The sequence below is a fragment of the Callorhinus ursinus genome, unplaced genomic scaffold, assembly GCF_003265705.2.
Source record: "Callorhinus ursinus isolate GAN/ISIS: 27379988/994484 unplaced genomic scaffold, GSC_fseal_2.0 scaffold3, whole genome shotgun sequence".
Lineage (NCBI taxonomy): Eukaryota > Metazoa > Chordata > Mammalia > Carnivora > Otariidae > Callorhinus > Callorhinus ursinus.
In genome coordinates, this window is record NW_027397065.1 from 2,099,872 (window position 1) to 2,121,562 (window position 21,691).

General features: G+C 36.9%; 1 protein-coding gene across 1 annotated transcript in view; it reads left to right on the forward strand.

The window, feature by feature from the left end:
* XRCC4 (X-ray repair cross complementing 4) overlaps nt 1-21,691 on the forward strand; it is a 245,684-nt gene that overhangs the window by 208,596 nt on the left and 15,397 nt on the right. Inside the window, exon 8 of the mRNA XM_073887725.1 lies at nt 12,363-12,487. Coding sequence (XP_073743826.1) covers nt 12,363-12,474 — 112 coding nt within the window. The 3' untranslated portion in view covers nt 12,475-12,487. The remainder of the gene's footprint in view (nt 1-12,362; nt 12,488-21,691) is intronic.

Below are 21,691 nucleotides of genomic sequence, written 5' to 3' on the forward strand. Positions count from 1 at the left end.
GAGAGAGAGAGAGAGAGAGAGAGAGAGAGAGAGAGAAAGAGAGTGGGGGAGGGGCAGAGGGAGAGACCCTTCAAGCAAACTTCCCACTGAGCACAGAGCCTGCTGCGGGGCTTGATCTCATGAACCATGTGATGACCTGTGCTGAAACCAAGAATCAGACCCTTAACCAACTGAGCCACCCAGGTGCCCTGAATTTGGCTTTTAATGATGAGTAGGAATCTGCTAAATAAAGAGCATAGGAGAAAGAGACCTCAGGCTGAGAGAACTATATGGAAAAGTTTGGCAACGAAAGAATGGCTGTGGATGACAAGAAGTTTAGTGTAGAAGAGCACTGGATAGTTACAGCCAGAAAGATAGCCATGAAGCCAGAAATTATGCAATGATTTCTTTCTTTATTTGCTATGCCAAGGGAGTTTCAACTACAGCATTGTAGGAGTGGAAGTTAATAATCACACTTGTGTCATAGAAAGATAACTAATTAGCAGCAATTGGAAAATGGGCTGAAGGAGAAAGAAATGAAAAGATAGGGGAAAAGTTAATAATTATATAGTTCAGATGACAGACAATCAAGGCTGAGCTGGCCTTCTTCTGGTAGCAAAATAAAATCAATTAGGTAACAATGGTTGTTTCAATTGTTAATCGATTATTTCCTGAATTTGTCTACTCAAGGCTTAATAATTAAATGCTATAGCCAGTCCTGCTTTTGACAAATCAAACCATTGCCTTTACAAAGCACTGATTTAATTAAATTTGTTAATGATACTTCTGAATGCTGTGTAAAAACTTCTTCCACTATGAATTTTGGAGAATTATGATTAATCTATTTTTATATTTTTCTTAAGGCATTGATTACACAGGACATTTAAAAAATGAAATTAAATTGCATCAGTTAATATACTGATGGAACTGTGTGTCATATTTCCTCTCCTTCCTCAAAATAAACATTAGTTAAGTACAAAATCTTTAAAAAATTGGTAAATTATGTAATGATAAAGATATTACAATGAGAAAATATATATGATTCATTTAGTAAATATAGTTATGTAAACACAGAACACAACTGTAGTCAACAGCTTTCTGTGTGGTTTCGGTTGACTTTGAAATAACATTTGAGTTTATTTCATATATTTTTAGTGTGATAAATAAAAGTTCAGTGGTGACATTTGAACTTTTACTAGAATCATAACACCATCCATGTAATAAATTTTTCTAGGGTCAAAAGGTTAGATAGGTCTTTCTTCAGTCACTTTGAGCATGTAGATTACATCTTCCATGCCTTGTACTGCCTTATCTACAACAGTGAATTGCTACCAGTTGTGAGATAAAATGAGTTGTTTTTTTAAAACGCGCCGCCTCCCAAATCAGCTTGGCTTTACGTTACAGTTCGGTTAATTTTTTTTTTTTTTAATCAACTGAAAAGTGTAATCTTTATAATTCAGAATCAAAATCCACAGAAGTTTGTAGATTATTTCCATCTGCCTTCTTCCAGGGCTCTGGCTCCTTTCTGACATGGTTCTATAAAACAGAACATCTCCCAGAACTTGAGCGAGGACTCTCTTTGCATTTCACCCGTAAAACCAAGTTGCATTAGCACACATTGTGAAGAAGTGGTGTTTTGGTTTGTGTACTTTATGCATCAGTTATATGGTACTCTACTCATTTTATATAAAAGTTATTATGATATTAGTGATGTTAAAAAATAGTTCGACTTCTTAAAAAAGTCTGACCGTTTAATCATCGTTAGTCACCTTTTCCATGAAAAGCCTAGAAAGATATTCAGGAAGGATTTGGAGCAGACTGATAATCAATAAATCCAAAGGGAAGGAGATAGGTAAGCCACAGCACAATGGCGCTAATGACAGGCTTGCTCCTCTGAGAGTGGAGGAATTAATTAGACTGGGTAATTTTAAGAACGCTAAGAATAAAGCCCACTAGCAAGGACTAGAATAATGGAAAAAACTGTTAATTAAAGTAGAAATTGAGTTCTCTTACTGTAAAACAAAAGACAGTGGTGCTTTAAAAAGAAAAAAGAGGAGGAAAGGAAGGAGAAGGAAAAGCCTAATAAAGAAGAGTATGTATTTATCAGGAAAATACATGTTTATTTATATGCAGGCAAAAATAAAAATTCACCAAGTATTTCCCAGAAGAGAAAAAGAGCAGGTGTGTTTTAAGTGATAGAAAGGAGGTTTACTGGTGTTTATGATAATTAGGGATCAAAACTCGATTCTGATTAGGACAGAATGAGTCCATACATCAGTACATAGTTGGTTTTTTAAAAATCCCATTGTTTATCAGTCCAGAAGTCTGAGCAATTGGCTAGGTTTGGTTTGGAACTTGTATACCGAGGTCACTCAAAATTTGCGGTCAGGACAAACTACGTGATACTTTGCAGGCTCAGTGCAAAATGAAAATGCAGAGCCCCTTTGTTCAAAATTCTTAACAGTTTCAAGATAACAATAGCAGAACAGTAAGCCAGAGATGAGGGACTCTAAGCACGTGGCCCTGTGTGACTGACAGCACATGTCACATGCCCATGAGGGTGGCATTTCTGTGGTTCTTTAACAACCTTACTCTTTTGACCTGCCGTAATAAAACATGGCACTGTAGACAGGCCTCTAAACTCAGCCTTGACAAGGGCTACGGTAAGTCTGATTTCATCCGAGCTCAGCAGCTGAGTGCTGCTTCTGCCTTGGGTGGTCTGTATGCTCGCCTTTGTATCCTAAACATCTAATACAGTCTCCTGGGTCTCTGACCTATGGTAGGCACTCAGTAAATAGTGGATGGGTAGGTGACGGATGATAGTAATTGCCAGCCTTTCTCAGGGAATCCGGTTCAGTTTATTTCTGGATGAGAAATACAATGTGGGTTCTTTGGAATTTTAGTTCCTATTGCACAGACCTTGAAGATGCCTCCTCCAGCCAGGCTGAGGGTTTCTCTTAGCTCTGGGCTTGGCATGTCCTCATACACAACCTGTTCATCTTTTCAGTTATCCTGAACCATATTTAAGCTAATGGGTTAGAATAACAATTGAGCCCTAACCAAGGTAAGGTAGGAGTAGGCAGAAGAATGGTCACCACCCTTCCAAAGATGCCTCAATTCCTGGAACCAAAGCTTATGGTAGATCACATGGCAAAAGGGTTGCAGATGAATTAAAGTTGCTAATCAGCTGACCTTAAAAGTAGCAAAATATCCTGGATTATCCTGGCAGGTCCAATGTATCACAAAGCTCTTAAGTGGGAGAGAGAGGAGAGGCAGAGAAAGATGTGATGAAGGCAGCAAGGTCAGAGTGATGTGCTGTGAGACAGCGTCCTTCTGACATTGCTGGGTTTTTTAGATGGAGGACGGGGTAGCTCTGGAAGCTGGAAAAGGCAAGGAAATATATTCTCCACTAGAGCCTCCAGAGAGGAACACAGCTCTGCCAACACCTTGATTTTAGTCCAGTGAAATCTGGGTCAGACAGCAGACTTCCAGAATGGTAAGAGAATGAATTTGTGTTATTATAAGCCATTATGTTATGGTGATTTGTTACAGCAGTGGCTGGAAACTCAAACAGCTTGTTCCACACTGTGGTGAAACTAGAGATCACTAACTTCCATGGCTGGGTATTAGTGTCTTACCCATGGTTTTTTCCATTTCTCTTGGTAACCAAAAGTAGAGTTCTGTCTCTTTTTTCTGTATTTTTATTTTCCTTCATTGGACCACTAAATTTAGGGGTTCAGGCTAGCAAATGTTGTATTCTCAAGGAAGCAAGTAATGCAGTCTGTTCCAGAGATCACTGGTTTCTTGGGATGTTAATAGTTGAGAGATAGTGAAGAAAAATGCTTCCACTTCCAAGTTCATGTCCAAAATCCAGGCTAAACAAGCTTCTTTTTTCTTAAAGCACTTCATAAAGATACGATCTATGTATAAGGTTTAAAAAAAAAAATCTTAACTGTTTAAGAGAATATCCAGCAAAAAGTATGTTCCTTTGCCCAGAGTTGGCCATTACTAGTTTCTTGTGAATCCTTCCAGCCTAGAGCTATTCTGTATACATATAAATACACACACACACACACACACACACACACACACACAATTATCTACACATACTCTTCTGTACCTTGCTTTTGTTTTACTTAATAATTTAACTAACAAATTTATTTATGGAAGAATTTTCATAGCTTTTAATGTATAATATACACATAAAACACTAAGAGGACTTCACGGAGAAAAATGCATATTTTCCAAATATTCTGGACCACAGATTTCACTCTTTGAGAGCATCTCATAGAACAGCTTTTGAGATACACTGTTTAACACCAAGCTGCCTTCGTCTGTACTAGAAATAAGAATTAGTGACTCCCATACACCAGTGTAGCATGATAGGTGTGGATTTTGGAGTGAGGGAAATGTAGACTAATATCCTGGCTCCTGGATTGCCTGGTTGTTGCTCACACTCATGCTTACTGGCTGTGTGGCTTTGGGGAGGTTGTTTATTGAGACTTCTGCTTCTCTAATACTGTCTACCTCACTTAGTCATTTGTTCATTAACGAATACATGCAATTATTAGAATGTTTATGAGCTAGGTCAAGTAAAGCAGAGTCTCTCCACCTGAGAAGCTTTCTAGTCTTGCGAGGGAGGCTTCATTTGTAGCACATGAAGCAGCAATAAGCAATGGCCTGTCTTAAAATTAAGGTTGGGGAGAATCATTTTCTACCAAGATGACAGTTTTCTACTTTTATAGGCATAGATCAACAGTAGCAAATGTCACACCATTTCACAATGTGCAATGAATGTAGGAAGAAGTGAGGTTTGATATAGGGTTTTTCAGGTATTGATTTTTCAAAGCATGTATGGACTCTAATATTAATCATCTGATGAATTACCAGAGTAATATTATTTATCTGAATAAAGTACAGTAAGAGTAACAAAATCTTCCAATTTATTATGAAATTCCTGCATAAATTTTGGCATCCTTGTGGATTGGAGACGTATATTTCTTAATGGTTGTGACTTTAAACATTGAATTATGTAAAACCACAGAATCTTTTTATCAAATCCATAATATATCTATTTTGCAGGAAAATTTTTTGAATTATCTTTCCCAATACCTATAAAGCATTTTAGGATTAAGTATAGTCACTCTTCATAATTCTCCTTTGTTTCAGTCAGAATTACTTATTTCAAAAGCATATTTGTTTTCTTCTTGCTCTTAGTAAATTTGAACAGCAAAGTCATATTCTTTGGAAAAAGATAGCTTTAGAAATTTAATTGAAATTAACTAACACTATTTAATTGCCATTTCATTTGCCAGAAAGAAAGTTTCGGCTTCTCTTCTTTCATTTTCCCAGGCCAATGCAATGTTGTCTGGGCCCACTGAATTCCAGACAACATTCAACACTTGTTTTACGGAGTCCTGATGACTTCGATCTATTAATTTATTTAGAATATGCTTTTGGTTTTTATAAGGTCAACTAGAAATTTGAAGCTACTTTTCACACTTCTTCTAAGATCAAAAAATTTTTAGATACTGAAATTTAATTTGAAAATACTGTGGTAACTCTGGTGATGTCGAATCTTTAAGCATACATTTAAGACTTTTCCATTTAAAGAATGTTTCTGTAATTGAGTTTATTTCATAATGGGAACTCTGTCAAGGTCAGTATGTTAGCTGCCCAGTTATTTAATAGTAGCAAGTACAGAATACCTGATTTGGCTGTTTTTTGTGGTTCTTTTGATGAAGGTTTGATTTGTTACACCTAAAAAACAAGTCATTTGCTATTTGGCTTTTATTATTACCAAATAATGTATGTCCTTGCCAGTGCTCAGGTCTGATTCTCTTCCAGTACATTGCCCCTACCTTACCCCTCCTCTTTACCCCTCACACCACATCTGACCTTTACCCTAATCCCAGGGGAAGTCAGAGATGAGGTGGGTGGATGCCAGGGAAGTTGGTAGTATACACACACACACATACACATACACATACACACATACATAGATATGAATAAAATGTGAGAGAAACAGCTACTTTAGGATGACCTGCTTTGGTGGCCAGGCAGGAACTGACCATTTTGCTAGATTCTTGCTGTGGCTGCTGCAGTCCCAACAATTTAAGACATCCTTCTTTCCAAAAGAAAACATGGTCTTTTCTTTTCTGTAATAAATCACAGGCATAGCAGCATCCTTCCAAGCTATTCTCAACTCCAGATAATTCATAGTGGGTGAAAATGTGGATTTGTAGATTGAGCAAAGTTGTATATATAGAAAGCCAGCGTTTGGGGTGGCATGTGGAAAGAGCATAAGCTGTGACCACACAAAATAAACTTGGCCCTTGGCTCTCATGACAGTGCTTCTCTCTGGTTCTCCCTGTATCTCTCATACCATTCCTTTTCATCATTTCTGTCTGCCCTGCAAGTTTAATACTCTCCAGAATTCTATACTGAACTGTTTTCTCTCATAGTATAGTTCTCTTCAGCTCATTTGCCTGTAGTGCCAGTAATATGGCAGTGACTGCTATCTCTCTACACAAAGTCCCATCTTCTCCCCTGAGCTCTCCATCTATGTAATGGTTTACCTGTTCACCATCCATCCCCATTCACATATCCTGCAGGCTCTTGAGACTCACCAAACCCTTTACCCCTAATCTAAGTTAAAAGTTTAAAAGCGAACCCTTTACACCTAATACTAAACTTGTCCCTCTTCTATTTCACCATCTTCACAGAAGCCAAACTTAGAAGACCCAGAAACCTGAGAACATTGTCATGGAAGAGCAAAGAACTACTGTGTACCTACACCATTACTCTAACACACCACACACACACACACACACACACACACACACACACACACACACTGGTGTTCAGAGAGGAATACTGCCTAGTTTTGCATGTTTTTAAACTTTGAATAATAGAATCATATTATGTGTATTCCTTTGTGCCTTGCTCTTTTGTTCAACCTGAGATTCATTCATGTGTACAGCTGTATTGTCATAGTCCATGGTGTAAAAATTCTGTGACTTATTTGCCCATTTTCCTGTGGAGAGACATTTGGGTAGTTTTCAGTTTTTCAGTATTAAAAACAATGCACCAATGAACATTTGTGCACATATCTCCTGACATATATATGCAAATGTTTCTTTAGAATGTGCGCGTAGTGGGGCGCTTGGGTGGCTCAGTCGTTAAGTGTCTGCCTTCGGCTCAGGTCATGATCCCAGGGTCCTGGGATCGAGCCCCGCATCGGGCTCCCTGCTCCACTGGAAGCCTGCTTCTCTCTCTCCTACTCCCCCTGCTTGTGTTCCCTCTCTTGCTGTGTCTCTCTCTGTCAAAAGATAAAATCTTTTAAAAAAAAAAAATGTGTGTGTAGGGGGCGCCTGGGTGGCTCAGTCGGTTAAGCGTCTGCCTTCGGCTCAGGTCATGATCCCAGGATCCTGGGATCGAGCCCCGCGTCTGGCTCCCTGCTCCGTGGGAAGCCTGTTCTCCCTCTCCCAGTCCCCCTGCTTGTGTTCCCTCTCTTGCTGTCGCTCTCTCTGTCAAATAAATAAATAAAAATCTTAAAAAAAAATGTGTGTGTAGGACTGGAATGCCTGGGTATAGGTATATAGCTCTCCATATACCTGGGTAGTTGTTGCCAAATTGTTATCCAAAATGATTTCACTGTTTATACTCTAACCACTAGTAATTTATCTTGTTATATTCCATGTCCTCCACGATCTCTGCTATTGTTGAACATTTTCATTTTTGCTAATCTGGTGTAAAATATTTCATAGTGGTTTTCATTTCCTTGGTTACCAGTGAAGTCGAGTTTATTATCATATGCTTATTTGTCCCTACTGTTCCCTTCTCTTGGAAGTTCCTGTGGTCTTTGGCATACATTGTTAAATTATGTTGGGATTTTTAAAATAGTAGTCCTTTGTCAGTAGCTTATGTTGCAATATCTCCTTTCAGTTTGTAACTTGTCTTTTCATTCTCTTTAAGGTATCTACTGATGAATAGAAGTACTTGCTTCTAATGCTTCTAATGTAATTGAATTGATCAATCTTCATGGTTTCCCTTTCTGCTTAAAAAACAAAAAATAAAATTTATCTATCCTAAGATCCTAAAGACATTCTCCTGAATTTTATGTGTGTATTGTGTGGGTAGAGAGATAGTTAGGCCACATAAAAATTGACCTTTGATTTTTTATTTCAGAACCGTTTGTGTCATAGTCAAATGGCGTGATTTTTCAAGTGTCCCAGTGCCATTAATCATTTCACATTTTTCTGGATCTTTCATTTTGCTCAGCTTGGCACCTTGACGTGTTTCAGGAATATTATTCTCAGAATATGTAACAAAATGCAAGTAATTCACTCCAAAGTAGATTAATGTTTCTCATTTGAGTAAGAAAAGGTTGATATTCTAGCCATGGTAACACCAGTATTAAACTAGGCTGAGAAAATGCCCTTACAAAATGAGCCAATAACTGGAAATGACATTTCAAAAGATGTTGGTAATTCAACTCCCAGATAGTTAAAAGAGAAGCCAATCTTCATTCAAACATTTTAGAGCAACTTTCCCAGGATGAGATACATCTTTTGACAAATCTAACTTTTGATCTACATTGTTCATTGTTAATAGATGGTGGTCGTGCAGTTTTGATGTTTTGATTTAGGATATAGTTCCTGTGTAGTTGTGTATATGTGTGTGTTGCAATACCGTGTGGAATCAAGCTAATAAAACAGAAATCTATGCAGTTGTGTTATTGAGAACATGAGTCTTCTTTTAGTAAAAGCTGTCATCATCTAGTTTCATTTATTCCCTTCATTTAAAAAAGTCCTTATACTTAAGCATTAAACTCTACAAGGTGGTTTCTTTCTTTCATTAGCCATTCATCTTTAATTTACAGTATTCATTTATTCCACAGATATTTTTTGAGAACCTATGTTTTGGAAGGTAGCCTATGCTCAACTGAGTGTAACTGTTTCAGAATTCAGGAACTGGAAGAAGTCCAAGATCATTTATAGTAATCCTAACTTCCCACAAATTAAATTCAGAAACTGAGATCCAGAAAAGTGCAGTCATCTGACCAAAATCTCAAAGTGATGAAGAATAAATAAAAATCCTTGACCCTGGATTCAGAATTCTTCCTGTTGAATAATTTTTTCCACAAAAACTATCTGAAAAATCTTCTTGAGTCCTAAATATTGATACAATGTTTATAGAGATTCCTAAAAGGATAAATCACTGTTTGTGAGCAAATTATATTACATAGTTACTTCAAGCTACTTATAAAATTTTTAGGATGAAAAGACACATTTTTTTAAAAATGAGAAAAAGCAAAAAGTTTCACTGAAAGCTTCTTGAGAGCAAGAATCATTTGATAACTTTATCAATTTGTTTTATTCCCCTAACACAATGAGCTGTTCATAGTACATACTAAACAAATATTGATTAAATGAATAAAATTATATATTGAAATACAGGGTAAAGACATTAGTTACTTTAAATGATTAAAGAAAAGAAAAATCAGCCTGAATGTGGGAAGTCTTTGTGGAACATTTATGACTTAAAATGGCCATAACTAATGTTATGGTGGAACTCCCAAGTTTCAAGTTTCAAATTACTTGTTTAGCTCACTTTCTATTAAGACTTTAGATAAGATTATCTGAGCTATTTGCTTTCAAATTTCACCTATAAGCATGAATTCTTGGAATAAGCATGTTCATGAAACAGTAATGTGATAAATATGCTAAGATGTATGTTTAAGGATATTAATTGTTTTGTTGTTTATAAGAGCATTAAAAAATGGAAACAACCCAAATATCCATCAGTAGATTAATGGTTAATACAACCAAAATAAAATGAATGATTAATGTAGATATGTGTCTTTTAACATGCAAAGACTTTGCTAATGTGTAGAGTAAAAAAAATTCTCTAAAAACAAAATTATATATTTCAGAATGATCCCATTTGTGTGAAAATAAAAACCATGAAAATACAAATAATGGAAAATAGAATGATGGACATTTTTATTTTCTTCTTTATGCTTTTTAGAATTTTTAAGAAGTCTTAGAATATTTATTACTTACAGAAATGATTAAACTTTTCTTTTGGTTGTGGGAAGAGTTCTAAATTTATTCTGTTGACTTACCACAGATAAAAAAGCTAGAGAAAAATGATCTCCATTCATTGAACAACTTTTGTTGAACATCTCTTATGTACTAGGCACTAAAAACAAAAGAGTCAGAATCTAATTCTTGAGCTCCTTGTGACTTTAGATGGAGATGGGAATTATAAATGGAGCACTAGGGATCCATGTCCTTCAGACTTGTCACTTCAGAGTGGCCCTTTTGTCTTATGCCAGTTTTTTTTTTTTTTTTTTAAACTAAACTGATTGATCTCTGTGTTCTGACTGTAAACTACGAACAAAATCAGAGATTTTTCAAGGTCTGACTTTTTAATTGAAAAAAAAATCAATTCTCCATTTTGCCAGGAGGAGAAAAAAGCAACTCTGAGACATTTGGGGCCAGAGAAAAATGTTTAAATGTGTTGAGTTGACATTGAAAACTTATGCATGTAATAATTATACTTTTATTCTGTACTGTATCATTTTCTCCTATGAAATATATTTTTAGATATTTAATTACATGTTATAATAATTGTGTCCGTATTTATTGTTAATTTTAACATTGAAGTTCCCAGAGGGAGGACTTGTCATCTTGATAATGCAGTAATGCCTAGCACCCTGGCATTCCTGTGAGCGTAGTGTTGTCTGAACTTGGCTTGCTCAGGATAAGACAGAACACGTCGCAGGTCTAGTGGCAGCCAACCATGGTTATTAATTGTATGCAGCCAGGAGGCCAAGGAGGAACCTGTGGCAGATTCATTTTTGATAATCTGTTGTGACTAAGTGTGGTCACAACTGGATTTTTGAAATACTCATAATCTAAAAAGTCAGTGTTTGGGGATTTTTAATTGGTTATCCTTTTAAATTAAAGAAGCTGTTAGCCTGAGCTTTTTTTTTTTTTTTTTTTTTTTTGTAGTTTATGCACTAGTAGAGGCTAATAATAGTTTCCAAATGTTTTGTGGGAATTTACAAGTATTTTCATATATGATACTTCATTTAATCTTTAGACCACCTCTGAGGCAGATAATATTCCAGTTTTACAGGTGAGAAAACAGAAATCTAGTTAGGTTAAATGACTTGTCTGAAGTCACATAGCTAAGAAGAAATAGACCTGGATCCACATCTAGGTGTCCGGACTTCAAGTACCATTCGCTTTCAGCTATACCTAGCTGCTATGACTCTCCCTCTGCCTTTGAAGTTGGAAATATGGGGGCATTACTGAGTTTTAGTGGATTGACTCAGCCTAGTCATAACTGCCCCTGAAGTCACCTCTAATTGTCAATATTAAGCATGTTTTCTTTAGGTTCCACAAAGAACCATTGACAAGGTTTATCCAAGGGTCCTTCTGATTGAGCTGTTACCCTGCAACTTACCATTTTATAAGTCCAGTTAACAATCTGGGATCATCATGCCTTTTATCCTAGGACTCAAAGAGAACATTTACATAAATACTAGAGATCAGCTCATTGATGTGGTAATTCCAATACTGAAATGGAATAAAATTTAGTTATTAAATAAAGATAGTAAATTCAGTAAGTGAATGTGGACCAACAACATTTCATCAACAACTGCTAAAATGTGAAGTCATTATCAGTTATATACACTTATAATCGAAAGACCACTAAAGGAAATTCATGTGATCAGAACTTTCTGATATTAAGAGATTAAAATGCATGTTAATAGGTAGAATTTAAGGGAGCCAAAGGAAGATGTAAATTGTGATGGGATTATTAAAGAAATGGCTTGAGAGGGGCGCCTGGGTGGCTCAGTTGTTGGGCGTCTGCCTTCAGCTTGGGTCGTGGTCTTGGGGTTCTGGGATCAAGCCCCATGTCGGGCTCCTGCTCGGCAGGAGGCCTGCTTCTCCCTCTCCCACTCCCCCTGCTTGTGTTCCCTCTCTCGCTGTCTCTCTCTCTGTCAAATAAATAAAATAAAATCTTAAAAAAAAAATGGAAATGGCTTGAGAGACAGACCTTCTGTATCTTGGCATAAAAAGGCTTACAACACAGAGGATATTTTATTTCTTGACCTTAATTATGAGTATTGTTGTAGGCCCTTGAATTTTTGTTAGCTCAGAATAGAGACAGATTAATCCTAAAGCAGTTAAAGTAATTAAATTCTCTTCGTCTCTTTTTTTATGTTAGTGCAGCATAGGGAAATGAGTCTCTAAACCAATTCTGAAATAGAATTTAACTTTTATTTCACTTATGTATCTTAATTTTCTTTTACCGTATATGGCATTTTCTAGAATAAAATTCTCTTGATTTTCTTTTTACTCTAGGCTTGATCCTTCACCACCTGAGACGTCAAAAAAGGAGCACAGCTCAGCTGAAAACATGTCTTTAGAAACTCTAAGAAACAGTAGTTCAGAAGACCTCTTTGATGAGATTTAACTGTCTCAAAAAGGTACTTTGATGTTCACTAGACTATGTTTTCTGTTCATTTCTTTAAACTAAAAAAGCAAGATTTCAACTCAGCAGCAGCTATTACTGTACCTTACAATTTAATTACATACACACTGAATTGAAACCATTGTGCAAAATGGATTATACATGTATATGAAGATGTGATTTGATGACAGTGGTACATTATTCTAAACTATTCATTCACATGCCTATAATTATATAAAACCTCAGACTTTTTATTGCAAAGGACACATTTATCTTATTTAATTCACACATATTATATGTGGTAGCTGTCTAACATCCTGTCTAGGAAGATTTTGGAAATAGGACAAAGAAAATGTCTACAGTTCTTTTTTGAATAGTCATATTCTGAACAGTTGTTTGAGCATTTTAATATGTGAAGTGATGTATAAAATTTATTTTTAGTTTGTACACAATCTCAAAACCTGAAGACAAAATTGTTGATGTATTGAAGATTTTGTGTTCCTAATAAAATATGTTATTTAGCTTAGCTTTTTCCTTTTTTATAGTAACAGGCTTTGCAAGGTGCTTATTAATATAAATGAAACCGCTTTTTCTATCAAAAATATATTTTTCAGATTGTTGTTGAAAGATTTCTTACACATTAAAGGCCTTCTTTGAAAACAAGGACTATGTGATATTATCATCCTCCATAACATCTAGCACAATTAAAAAAAAATACTTACTGTTTCTGCCTCCTACCCTCTCATTTTGTCCTCACTTCCCTCCAGTTGAACATCCATTTTCTCCATGGTTCTCAAAGTTAACAGTGACCACCGTGTTGCTAAATTCAATGGTTGGTCCATTTTCAGTCCTCATCTTACTAAGCCTCTCAGCTACACCTGACATAGTCCATCACTTCTCCTCAGTAAACATTTTTTTTTCACCTGACTTTTGCAGTAACATAGGCTGTTTGTATTCCTCTTTCTTTTTGGCCCCCAAGTCTTTGTCCTTGACGACCAACAGTTAAAGTGTTTGAGTGCCTCGGGCTTAATCTTCAGCTTTCTTCTTTTCATTACCTACATTGTCTCCCTAGCTTTTCTTTGGCTTTAAATACCATTTGCATGCTAATATCTCTAAAATTAGAAGAGTTCTATTTCCGTAGTCATATATATATATATATATATATATATACACACATATATATATATATGACCCTTGAACACTGTAGGGGTTGGGGCACTGATACCCTGGGTAGTCAAAAAAGTGTGTATAACTTTTGATTCCCTAAAAACTTAACTACTAAGAGCCTACTCTTGACTGGAAGCCTTACAGATAATTTAAATTCAATTAATACATATTTTGTATTTTTATGTATTATATATTGGATTCTTAAAATAAACTAAGCTGGAGAAAGGAAAATGTTACTAAGAAATCCTAGGGAAGAGGCAGTACATTTAACTAGAATCCTGGGGAAAAAAATCTGTATAAGTGAACCTGCACGGTTCAAACCCATGTTGTTCAAAGGTCAGGTGTATAATTTATCATTAATTTATCGCAAAAGGAGGTTCTTGAAAATCTACCTGCGTACATCTGTCTGTTTTGCATGATTATTTGGATGTTTAGATACTCTAAAGCGGAGATCTGAATGTGTTCCAACCATCATTTAACCCCCAGTCTTCCCCATCCAACAGATTGTGCAACCATGTACCTGGTTGCTCCAGGCTAAAAACCCAGTGCCTCTGCTTCCCTTGTCTCCCACATCCTGGCATTTTTACCTCCAAATTACAGCTTGACTCTGTCTACTTCTCTCTCTGTGTGTCTGCTACATCTGCCTCCTGACTGGTCTCCCTGCTCATCTCCTACTCTGCAATGCAGACAAACTGAATTTTTTAAATTTTAGGTAAGATCATTTCACTCCTGGATCAAAACCTTCCAGTAGTAATCCGTTGCCCTTTGAACAAAGTTCCTTACCACAGCGTATAAGGTCTGATATGATCTGGCCCCTCCCTGTCTCTCCCCTTGATTTCCGGCTCCTTTCTCTTTGCTTGCCTTGCTCTTTACTGTCCTTCATGTAGGCCAGATCTCAGAACAATTGTATTGTTGGGCCCTATATTCAGAATGTTCATCTTTATATGGTTGGTTTCTTCTCTTCTTTCAGGTCTAGAACCAAATGTCACCTCCTCAGAGGTGCTTTCCCTGAAATACCCTTTCTAAAGATGAGCACACTCCCAGTCACTGTCCCATTGGAGTGTTTTTTTCACTGTGCATATTACTACCTAGAGTTATTTTTTCATCTCTCTCTCTCTCTTTCATGTCTCCCAGTAGGAAATAAGCCCCATCATAGCAGAGTCATGACCATCTGTTTTATCTATTTTCAGTTCCTACAACAGGGCAAGATTCACAAAGGCTTTTAGTAAGCATTTGTTGAATGAATAAATGCATGTCTAACACAACATAGGCACTTGAAATGTTTCTTTATTAAACTGTTTTGAAAAGAAACTTAAGGTTGAAATTTAGTCAGTTGATTTGATACAAAGAAATAATTGTTTAGAAGCTCAAGTACCTTTTATGATTAATTATAAATAATATATGCATAAATATGTAGGCTTGATCACAGAGAGTGAATGAGAAAGGATTACACATATTGTTGATATCAGAAATAGGATTTTATTATGTCAATGGAACAACAAAGCATTTTAAATAGAAATTTTACTGCATTTTTATTTCCATAATGGCTTCCATTTAAGAGGGGAAACTTTAAAATAAATGTAAATGTAAATATGTAAAATATAAAGATATAATTATAAGTCTATAGACATATTTATAAGTCTAAAATTCTACTCAGTTACATAGGAACTTCATAATAATAATGAGTTTCATATAATCTGAGATATGTCTTGGAATTTTCCAAGGGGATTTTGTACGTAAAGTACCAGAATCTCAAAATAATGTCATCTTATCTGAATAACCAAAATTAGTATACAACTGTGTGTGTGTGTGTGTGTGTGTGTGTGTGTGTATACATACATGTACAATTTTTTTAAGTGAAAGAGAAGAAAACAATTTTGGCTATTAACTCACTGGTGGTAAGAGAGTGAGAGAGTGATGTACAAAGAGTGTTTCCTAGTAATTGTAACAACAGAATCTATAAAGTTCATAATATTTACAAAATTTTGATAGTATTTTTCTGGGGCAGTGGATCTTTTCAACCAGTATTGTGTGTCAGATTGATTCAGCTGGTTAGAACAGGGCATAATAAGCCCATAGTTATGGTTCCCTCCTTTATATCTAGTGTGGAGAAATTGAAGGGATAGTTTTACATTTTGTGCTATGTAGACAGATACCTATAGATTTGGTGTTAAGATACCCAGATCTGGTCATTCTATGCCATGATTTTTCCTCACATTTTCCATTGTCTGTACTCAAAAACAGATTGTTGCAGGAAAACACTGAAATGGAAGGCACGAGAATTAAGTTGTAATGCAGCATGTCTTTTGTTTTCTTTTTAATTCTTTTGACCTTTTTTGATTGCTGTTGTAAAACAAGGTGTTTGCATTTTTGAAGTTTTTTTCAACTTAAAATGTATAATTCTTGGCTCTGGTCTATAATCAGATGGTATGACTTAGGCCTCTTTAGGGAAGTTCATGAAAGCAAAAGTCCCATCTCAGGAAGAGATGTCTTTATTATGTAGTTTAAAAAGGCCAGGAAACTACTTTAGACGAATTTTTCTTAGTGACCTGTAACTCAAATTTATAAAATACTAGATAGACCCTATGTTTTAGAGCCAAGTAGCTCTTAATTGGGTAAAATTGATTCAACAACTGTTTATAAAGGATCAGTTATGCACAAAATACAGAACTGGGCCACATGGAGAATTAAAGGATAAATCCATCCATTCACCAAATATTTGTAAAGCATTTGTGTCAGTCTCTATTTTGGGCAGTAGATGCAATAATGAGTAATACATGTGCTCTTTTAATGTGGAGCTTATGTTCTAGTAAGTTAAATTTGGGGCCTGCTCTCAACGAGTGGAAGTATATGGAAGGGGGTTGAGATTGGGGCCCCACACCGCTCTGTGATGAACTATGATATCAAGGTATGGTAGGATAAGTGGCATAAAGAGAAGAACAAAGAATTAAAAGTTACAGGTGAGGAGCCATAGAAGATAAAAGATCCAATTGGGGGTAGGAGAAATTGGTAGGGTTGGGGACAGTGAGCTGAGGATGAAGCTATCTGCCAGATCAGAGAGAGTGCAGAAGGTACTAGGGGTAGGGTCTTAGGGTTAATGTTTGAGTTTGTAATTGTGAGTCATCAGAATGAAGGAGACAAGTTAGAAGGCATCCTGGGAGGAATATTGGCCAGGTGGATTTAGTGTGAAACTAAGTTATGTAATAAAGACATAACAAGAATTGAGCGCTATAGTTTGAGCTGACACTTCCATGGGAAGATATACAGTGCCAGAAATCTTCATGTCATGGAGCCCTTCCTGGATATCTGGGAATGAGAAAGGAAAACCAGTCAATGGGTCCTCAACAGAGACTGCCCAGAAGCAGCCAACCCTCCTCCTTTTGTTGTCTCTAATTCTTGCACTCGGTATTATTTATAGAATCCATTTTTAATAAAATGATATTAAATAGCTGACATTTAAATTCATGAAAGACCTCATGAATTTGCTTATACATCAGGAAATGCAAAACATAGGTAGTTAACACATTTTGTAAGGGAGAATGATAGTCACAAAAGAACTATTTATCCGTTTCTAGCTACAGTCTGAATTAAAGTTTTTCACTGCTGTTCTGAAAACTTCCAATGAATGCTTTTCAGGAGGGCAGATTTCATTTGCACGTGTTCTGTGAGCAAGCCTGCAATGATTTTTCTCTATATTTTAATAATCAGAAAAGGATACCTTGAAAAATACATGACAAGCATTTTGTGGTTGCTACATAACTGACCGACCATCTCCTATCCTCTGATCTACCAACTACCACCTCTCTGATCTACTCAACCTAAAACACTCCCCAGCCTACCTTCTACTCACTTTCTCCCTTTCGGTTATCCACATGTCATTTCATTTACCAACTATCATTATCACTTTCTGATTTTCCTCTGCATTCAAATAAAATTCATTATGAATTTTATTGTTCATATGTTGATTTTTCTTCCCTCTTTTGGAGGCCCTTCATCCTAAACTCTCATCTCAAAATCTCAGAGGGAACTATATTTTCTGAATGAGGGTCTTTGTCCCTGAAGGCTCTTGCTTCTTCAGGAGAGGAGAGGGAGATTGGAGCCTGCACCTATCTCGATAGTAGCTATTCTCATTAAGGTCAGGAGCAATTTTGGTGGCAACTGTTCCAGTAAATGGAACATAGGCTACTCCTGAACTTACTTTTGGTTTAGAGACAGTTTCCAACTTAATTACTATCTTAGAAATAACACAGCCAGGCAAATATTTGTAGGTGGATTAGACAATTTTTATGGAAGCTGCTCATACAAGATCCTTGTAGGAATCTGTCTTAACTCTACATTCTTCTGAAAACTGAGCCTGAGATAAGGGCTTGCATACAGGCAGTTTATTTGGAAATCTGATCCCAGGGAGTGGGAGTGCTGGACTGGCAGCATTTAAAAGGAAAGGAGGAAAAACCGGTGCAATGATGCCTTATCAAGGCAGCCAGTCCTATGGATGACATGCTCCACCCCACCAGGATCTTCTGAGGTACCTTCTGAAAGTTATCTCAGGACTGTACATCCAGGGGCAGAAGGGGAGAAGCGTTTATCCATGGGTTGCTGTTTCCACTGGTAAAGGGTGTCCTGGAAGCCTCGTTCCCACATATTTAACTTGGCCCCTGTTGAATACGTAGCAGGTTCCTGTAGGTGACCAAAGCTGCAATCTCAGGGAGGCCCTAGACAGGAAACAGGAGCAGCACAATGGTAATGGCTTCAGGCAGGCCTGAAGAAGAGCAAAACCTGCTGGATCTGACTGCCAAAGAAATGGCGGCTATTGAGGATTTTGAGGTGGTGGACAAGGGGAGTCCAATATGGTACCCTTGTTTTATAAACCTGCCCCTGCATCGCCTCCCAACCCGAGCCATAGCTGACTAGACCAGGGAAAGAAATGGGACCCTCATGGTGTGGCCGAACTTGAGTTCACTGAAAAAGCTGCTATGTAAGTTAGCACAGAGATGGATTAGAAGAAAGAGAAGGCAGAGCAGAGGTGCCATGTGACCGGTGAGACTAACTGGGAGAGTACCCAGGGCCTGGAGCAGCTTCAGGTCCTTCTGTAGTTCAGAGCCAGTTTTAGTACAGGCATATCTCTAAGAATTACTGCTCCTTTTCTGAGGTCTTATTAGTGAAATGGTTCTTTAAAGCAAAGCAAAAAGTACCCAGCTAATAAGGAAATCAAATATATTCTCCACTGAACATTTTAATTAAGTTTTATTTTCTTCAGTTAACAAGTTGTCACGAGTTAACACTACCATTAAAAGAATATTTTAAGTGAGCTTTAAAATAGATTGGTATAGACAAACTTTGGAATATGAGGGGAAAGTAAAACCACTTTTATAATTAAAATTTATATCATTTTTATAATATAAATTTTAAAATTCATTAAAATACCATTTTATATATATAGCTAAGGTCTTACCTACATTAGATGTGTTTTCAAATCACTGATGGATCTTTTTTTCATTGATGGATTTTATTGATAGTATGAAATGTCTGTGATCTTTGGCAACATAGGACAGTACTGTAAATTTTACTTGAAAATGAATTTTAAGTGTAAGGTGCCGCCAAGTTGCCACCATTGGTAGATTAATGTGTATGCTAACCCTTTAAAGAATACAAAACAGTATAATTTTTCTTGATCTTACCAAATAGTGAAAAGACTACCATCAAGTTGTAGTATTCTTATATGATGATAATGGGTTCTCCGTCTCTTTCTCTCATATGTGGTCTGATGGAAAACTTTCTTTAAATTGATTTTTTTTTTTTAAGATTTTATTTATTTTTGACAGAGAGAGCGCACAAGCAGGGGAAGAAGCAGGCAGAGGGAGAGGGAGAAGCAGGCTCCCCACCAAGCAGGGAGCCCAGTGCGGGGCTCGATCCCAGGACCCTGGGATCATGACCCGAGCCGAAGGCAGACGCCCAACTGTCTGAGCCACCCAGGCGCCCCGGAAAACTTTCTGAGACTTCTAGATCCCCTGTGAGGACGAGATGCTGGTAGTGATGATGGGAGCAGTATGCTTTGTCATTGTGCTTTGCCAACATTTAGGGAATTTATCTGAAATTTTCCAGAGCCTCTACTGGGTAATGTTGGAAACAATCTTGTTCTACTCCTTTAAGAGATATAGTATATCTCTCTGAGGAACTAAGTTTACAGAGGAGTGCTTAGATTACTATGGAAGATTAAATTATTGTCAGTAAGTATTTACTCTCCACCACTACCTCTCCTTTGACTTGCTTTGGACTATAAAATGTGGATGAAATAAAAATATACCAGTTTTTGGAGCCTGTGAATTAAGAGATAGTACATGGTTTTTTTTTCCCCCCTCTGGGAGCTTCTAATCTCTGCTGTGAGAGAAACATGCCCCAGGTAGCCGCTCTCTCTCCTGTCTGGGCCCCTGGTGAGATATGGAGCAGACCTGAGCTCAGTCTTAATCTGGAGTCAAGCTCGCTACCCTGAAACCTTTAGAAGAACCATCCATCTGACCCCATTCTAAATAGACTGAACTGTAGTCAACCATGCTGACCGTGAGCATGAGAATAATAGCTTGCTATTCATAAGCACTAAGATTTGGGCTAGTGTATTATATAATGGTATTTTGACAATAGCTGACTAATAAAGCTCATATAGAATAACATACAGTGACAACTTTACATTTGTAGTAGCTTTTAGTGTATACATGGCACAAAAATCCGGTGTCTTCTGGCTGGAATTTACTAATAAAATAAGTAGGAATTACTAATGTGGGTTTGAGAACAAGATTAAGCCACGTTTCTACACTGTGTCTGCCACCTATTAACCGTCTAAGTCTGGGCAACAGACTTACTTTCTCTGACTCGAGGTTTCTCATCCATGCAGCGAAAATTACATAACATAACACAGATAAAGCACTTAAACAGTGCTTGCTGCACAGTAAGTGAAGCAGGTATTGAAGCTCTTATCATGAGTGTTACTATTACACTATCAAATCAGCATACAATGGATCAGCATACAGTTATGTAAAACCAGATCAGCTAAATTGACTCTCTCTGAAATTTATTAGCTCAAGCTCCCCATTCTTGGTTCTTTCTGAAGTCTCATGCTTTTCCCAAGATTTTTGTGAATTCCTGTAGGATTTATTTTCATGGCCATTTCTGCTCTGAATCCCTGCTTCCACTGGGTTCAGAGTTTCACTTATGTTTAGTAGTAAAACTAATTTTCTTTTTTCTCTGCTCCATGGCCACTCAGCCATGGAACTCCCCTCCTTTCCTTTGACTTCCATGACAAAAGCACTGAGAAATCTCTGTGTATAGTGGAGTTTATTGAAGGTTTGGGTTAGAGAGAAGTAGTTTACCTCAAAGAAAATGAGCAATTTATATTTGATTGTACTGTGACTCTAAAGTCTTCTGGCTTTCCTACTGCCTGAATTTTCCATTGGCATTGTGTCACCTTAGAGTCCAACCTCCTGCCATACTGTCCATCCCCTCTCAGCTTTTCTTATTTTCTAATGAAGAACTGTTTAGCTCTCTCTTTATTTTGATCACCCCATGTGTTTATCAAATAGTCATGCAACATGTTTTCATGTAACGCTGTCCCCAGTGTTAAGTGTTGAAATAATACCATCTGCCCCACCATATATGTAATGTCATGTTAAAAAGATGACATGACTTCTAAGCAAAGCAAGACGTAATTGAAGGTATTGACCTATCTAAAAAAATAGTGTGACAATCAGAAGGGAGGCAGATTTGCCCCAGAAGTATAAAAAGGAGGAACTCCAGAGGAAAACACTGTAAGTGTCTGCCCAAGTGCTGTCTAGGGAAAAGAAAAATCTATCCCAGAGCTTTAAGTATGTTTATGTATTCACCCATTAATTCATTTATTCATATTCTTCCCCAGAAGATAAAATTGCAACTCTATGTTGGGAATAACTGGTCATCTTTCCTTATGATTTGGAATCTCAAAGTGTGGTTATTACTTCTGACATGGAGACAGATTTTCAAATTCAATAATGTGTCATCCAAAGGCTATGCTTGTTTAACAATT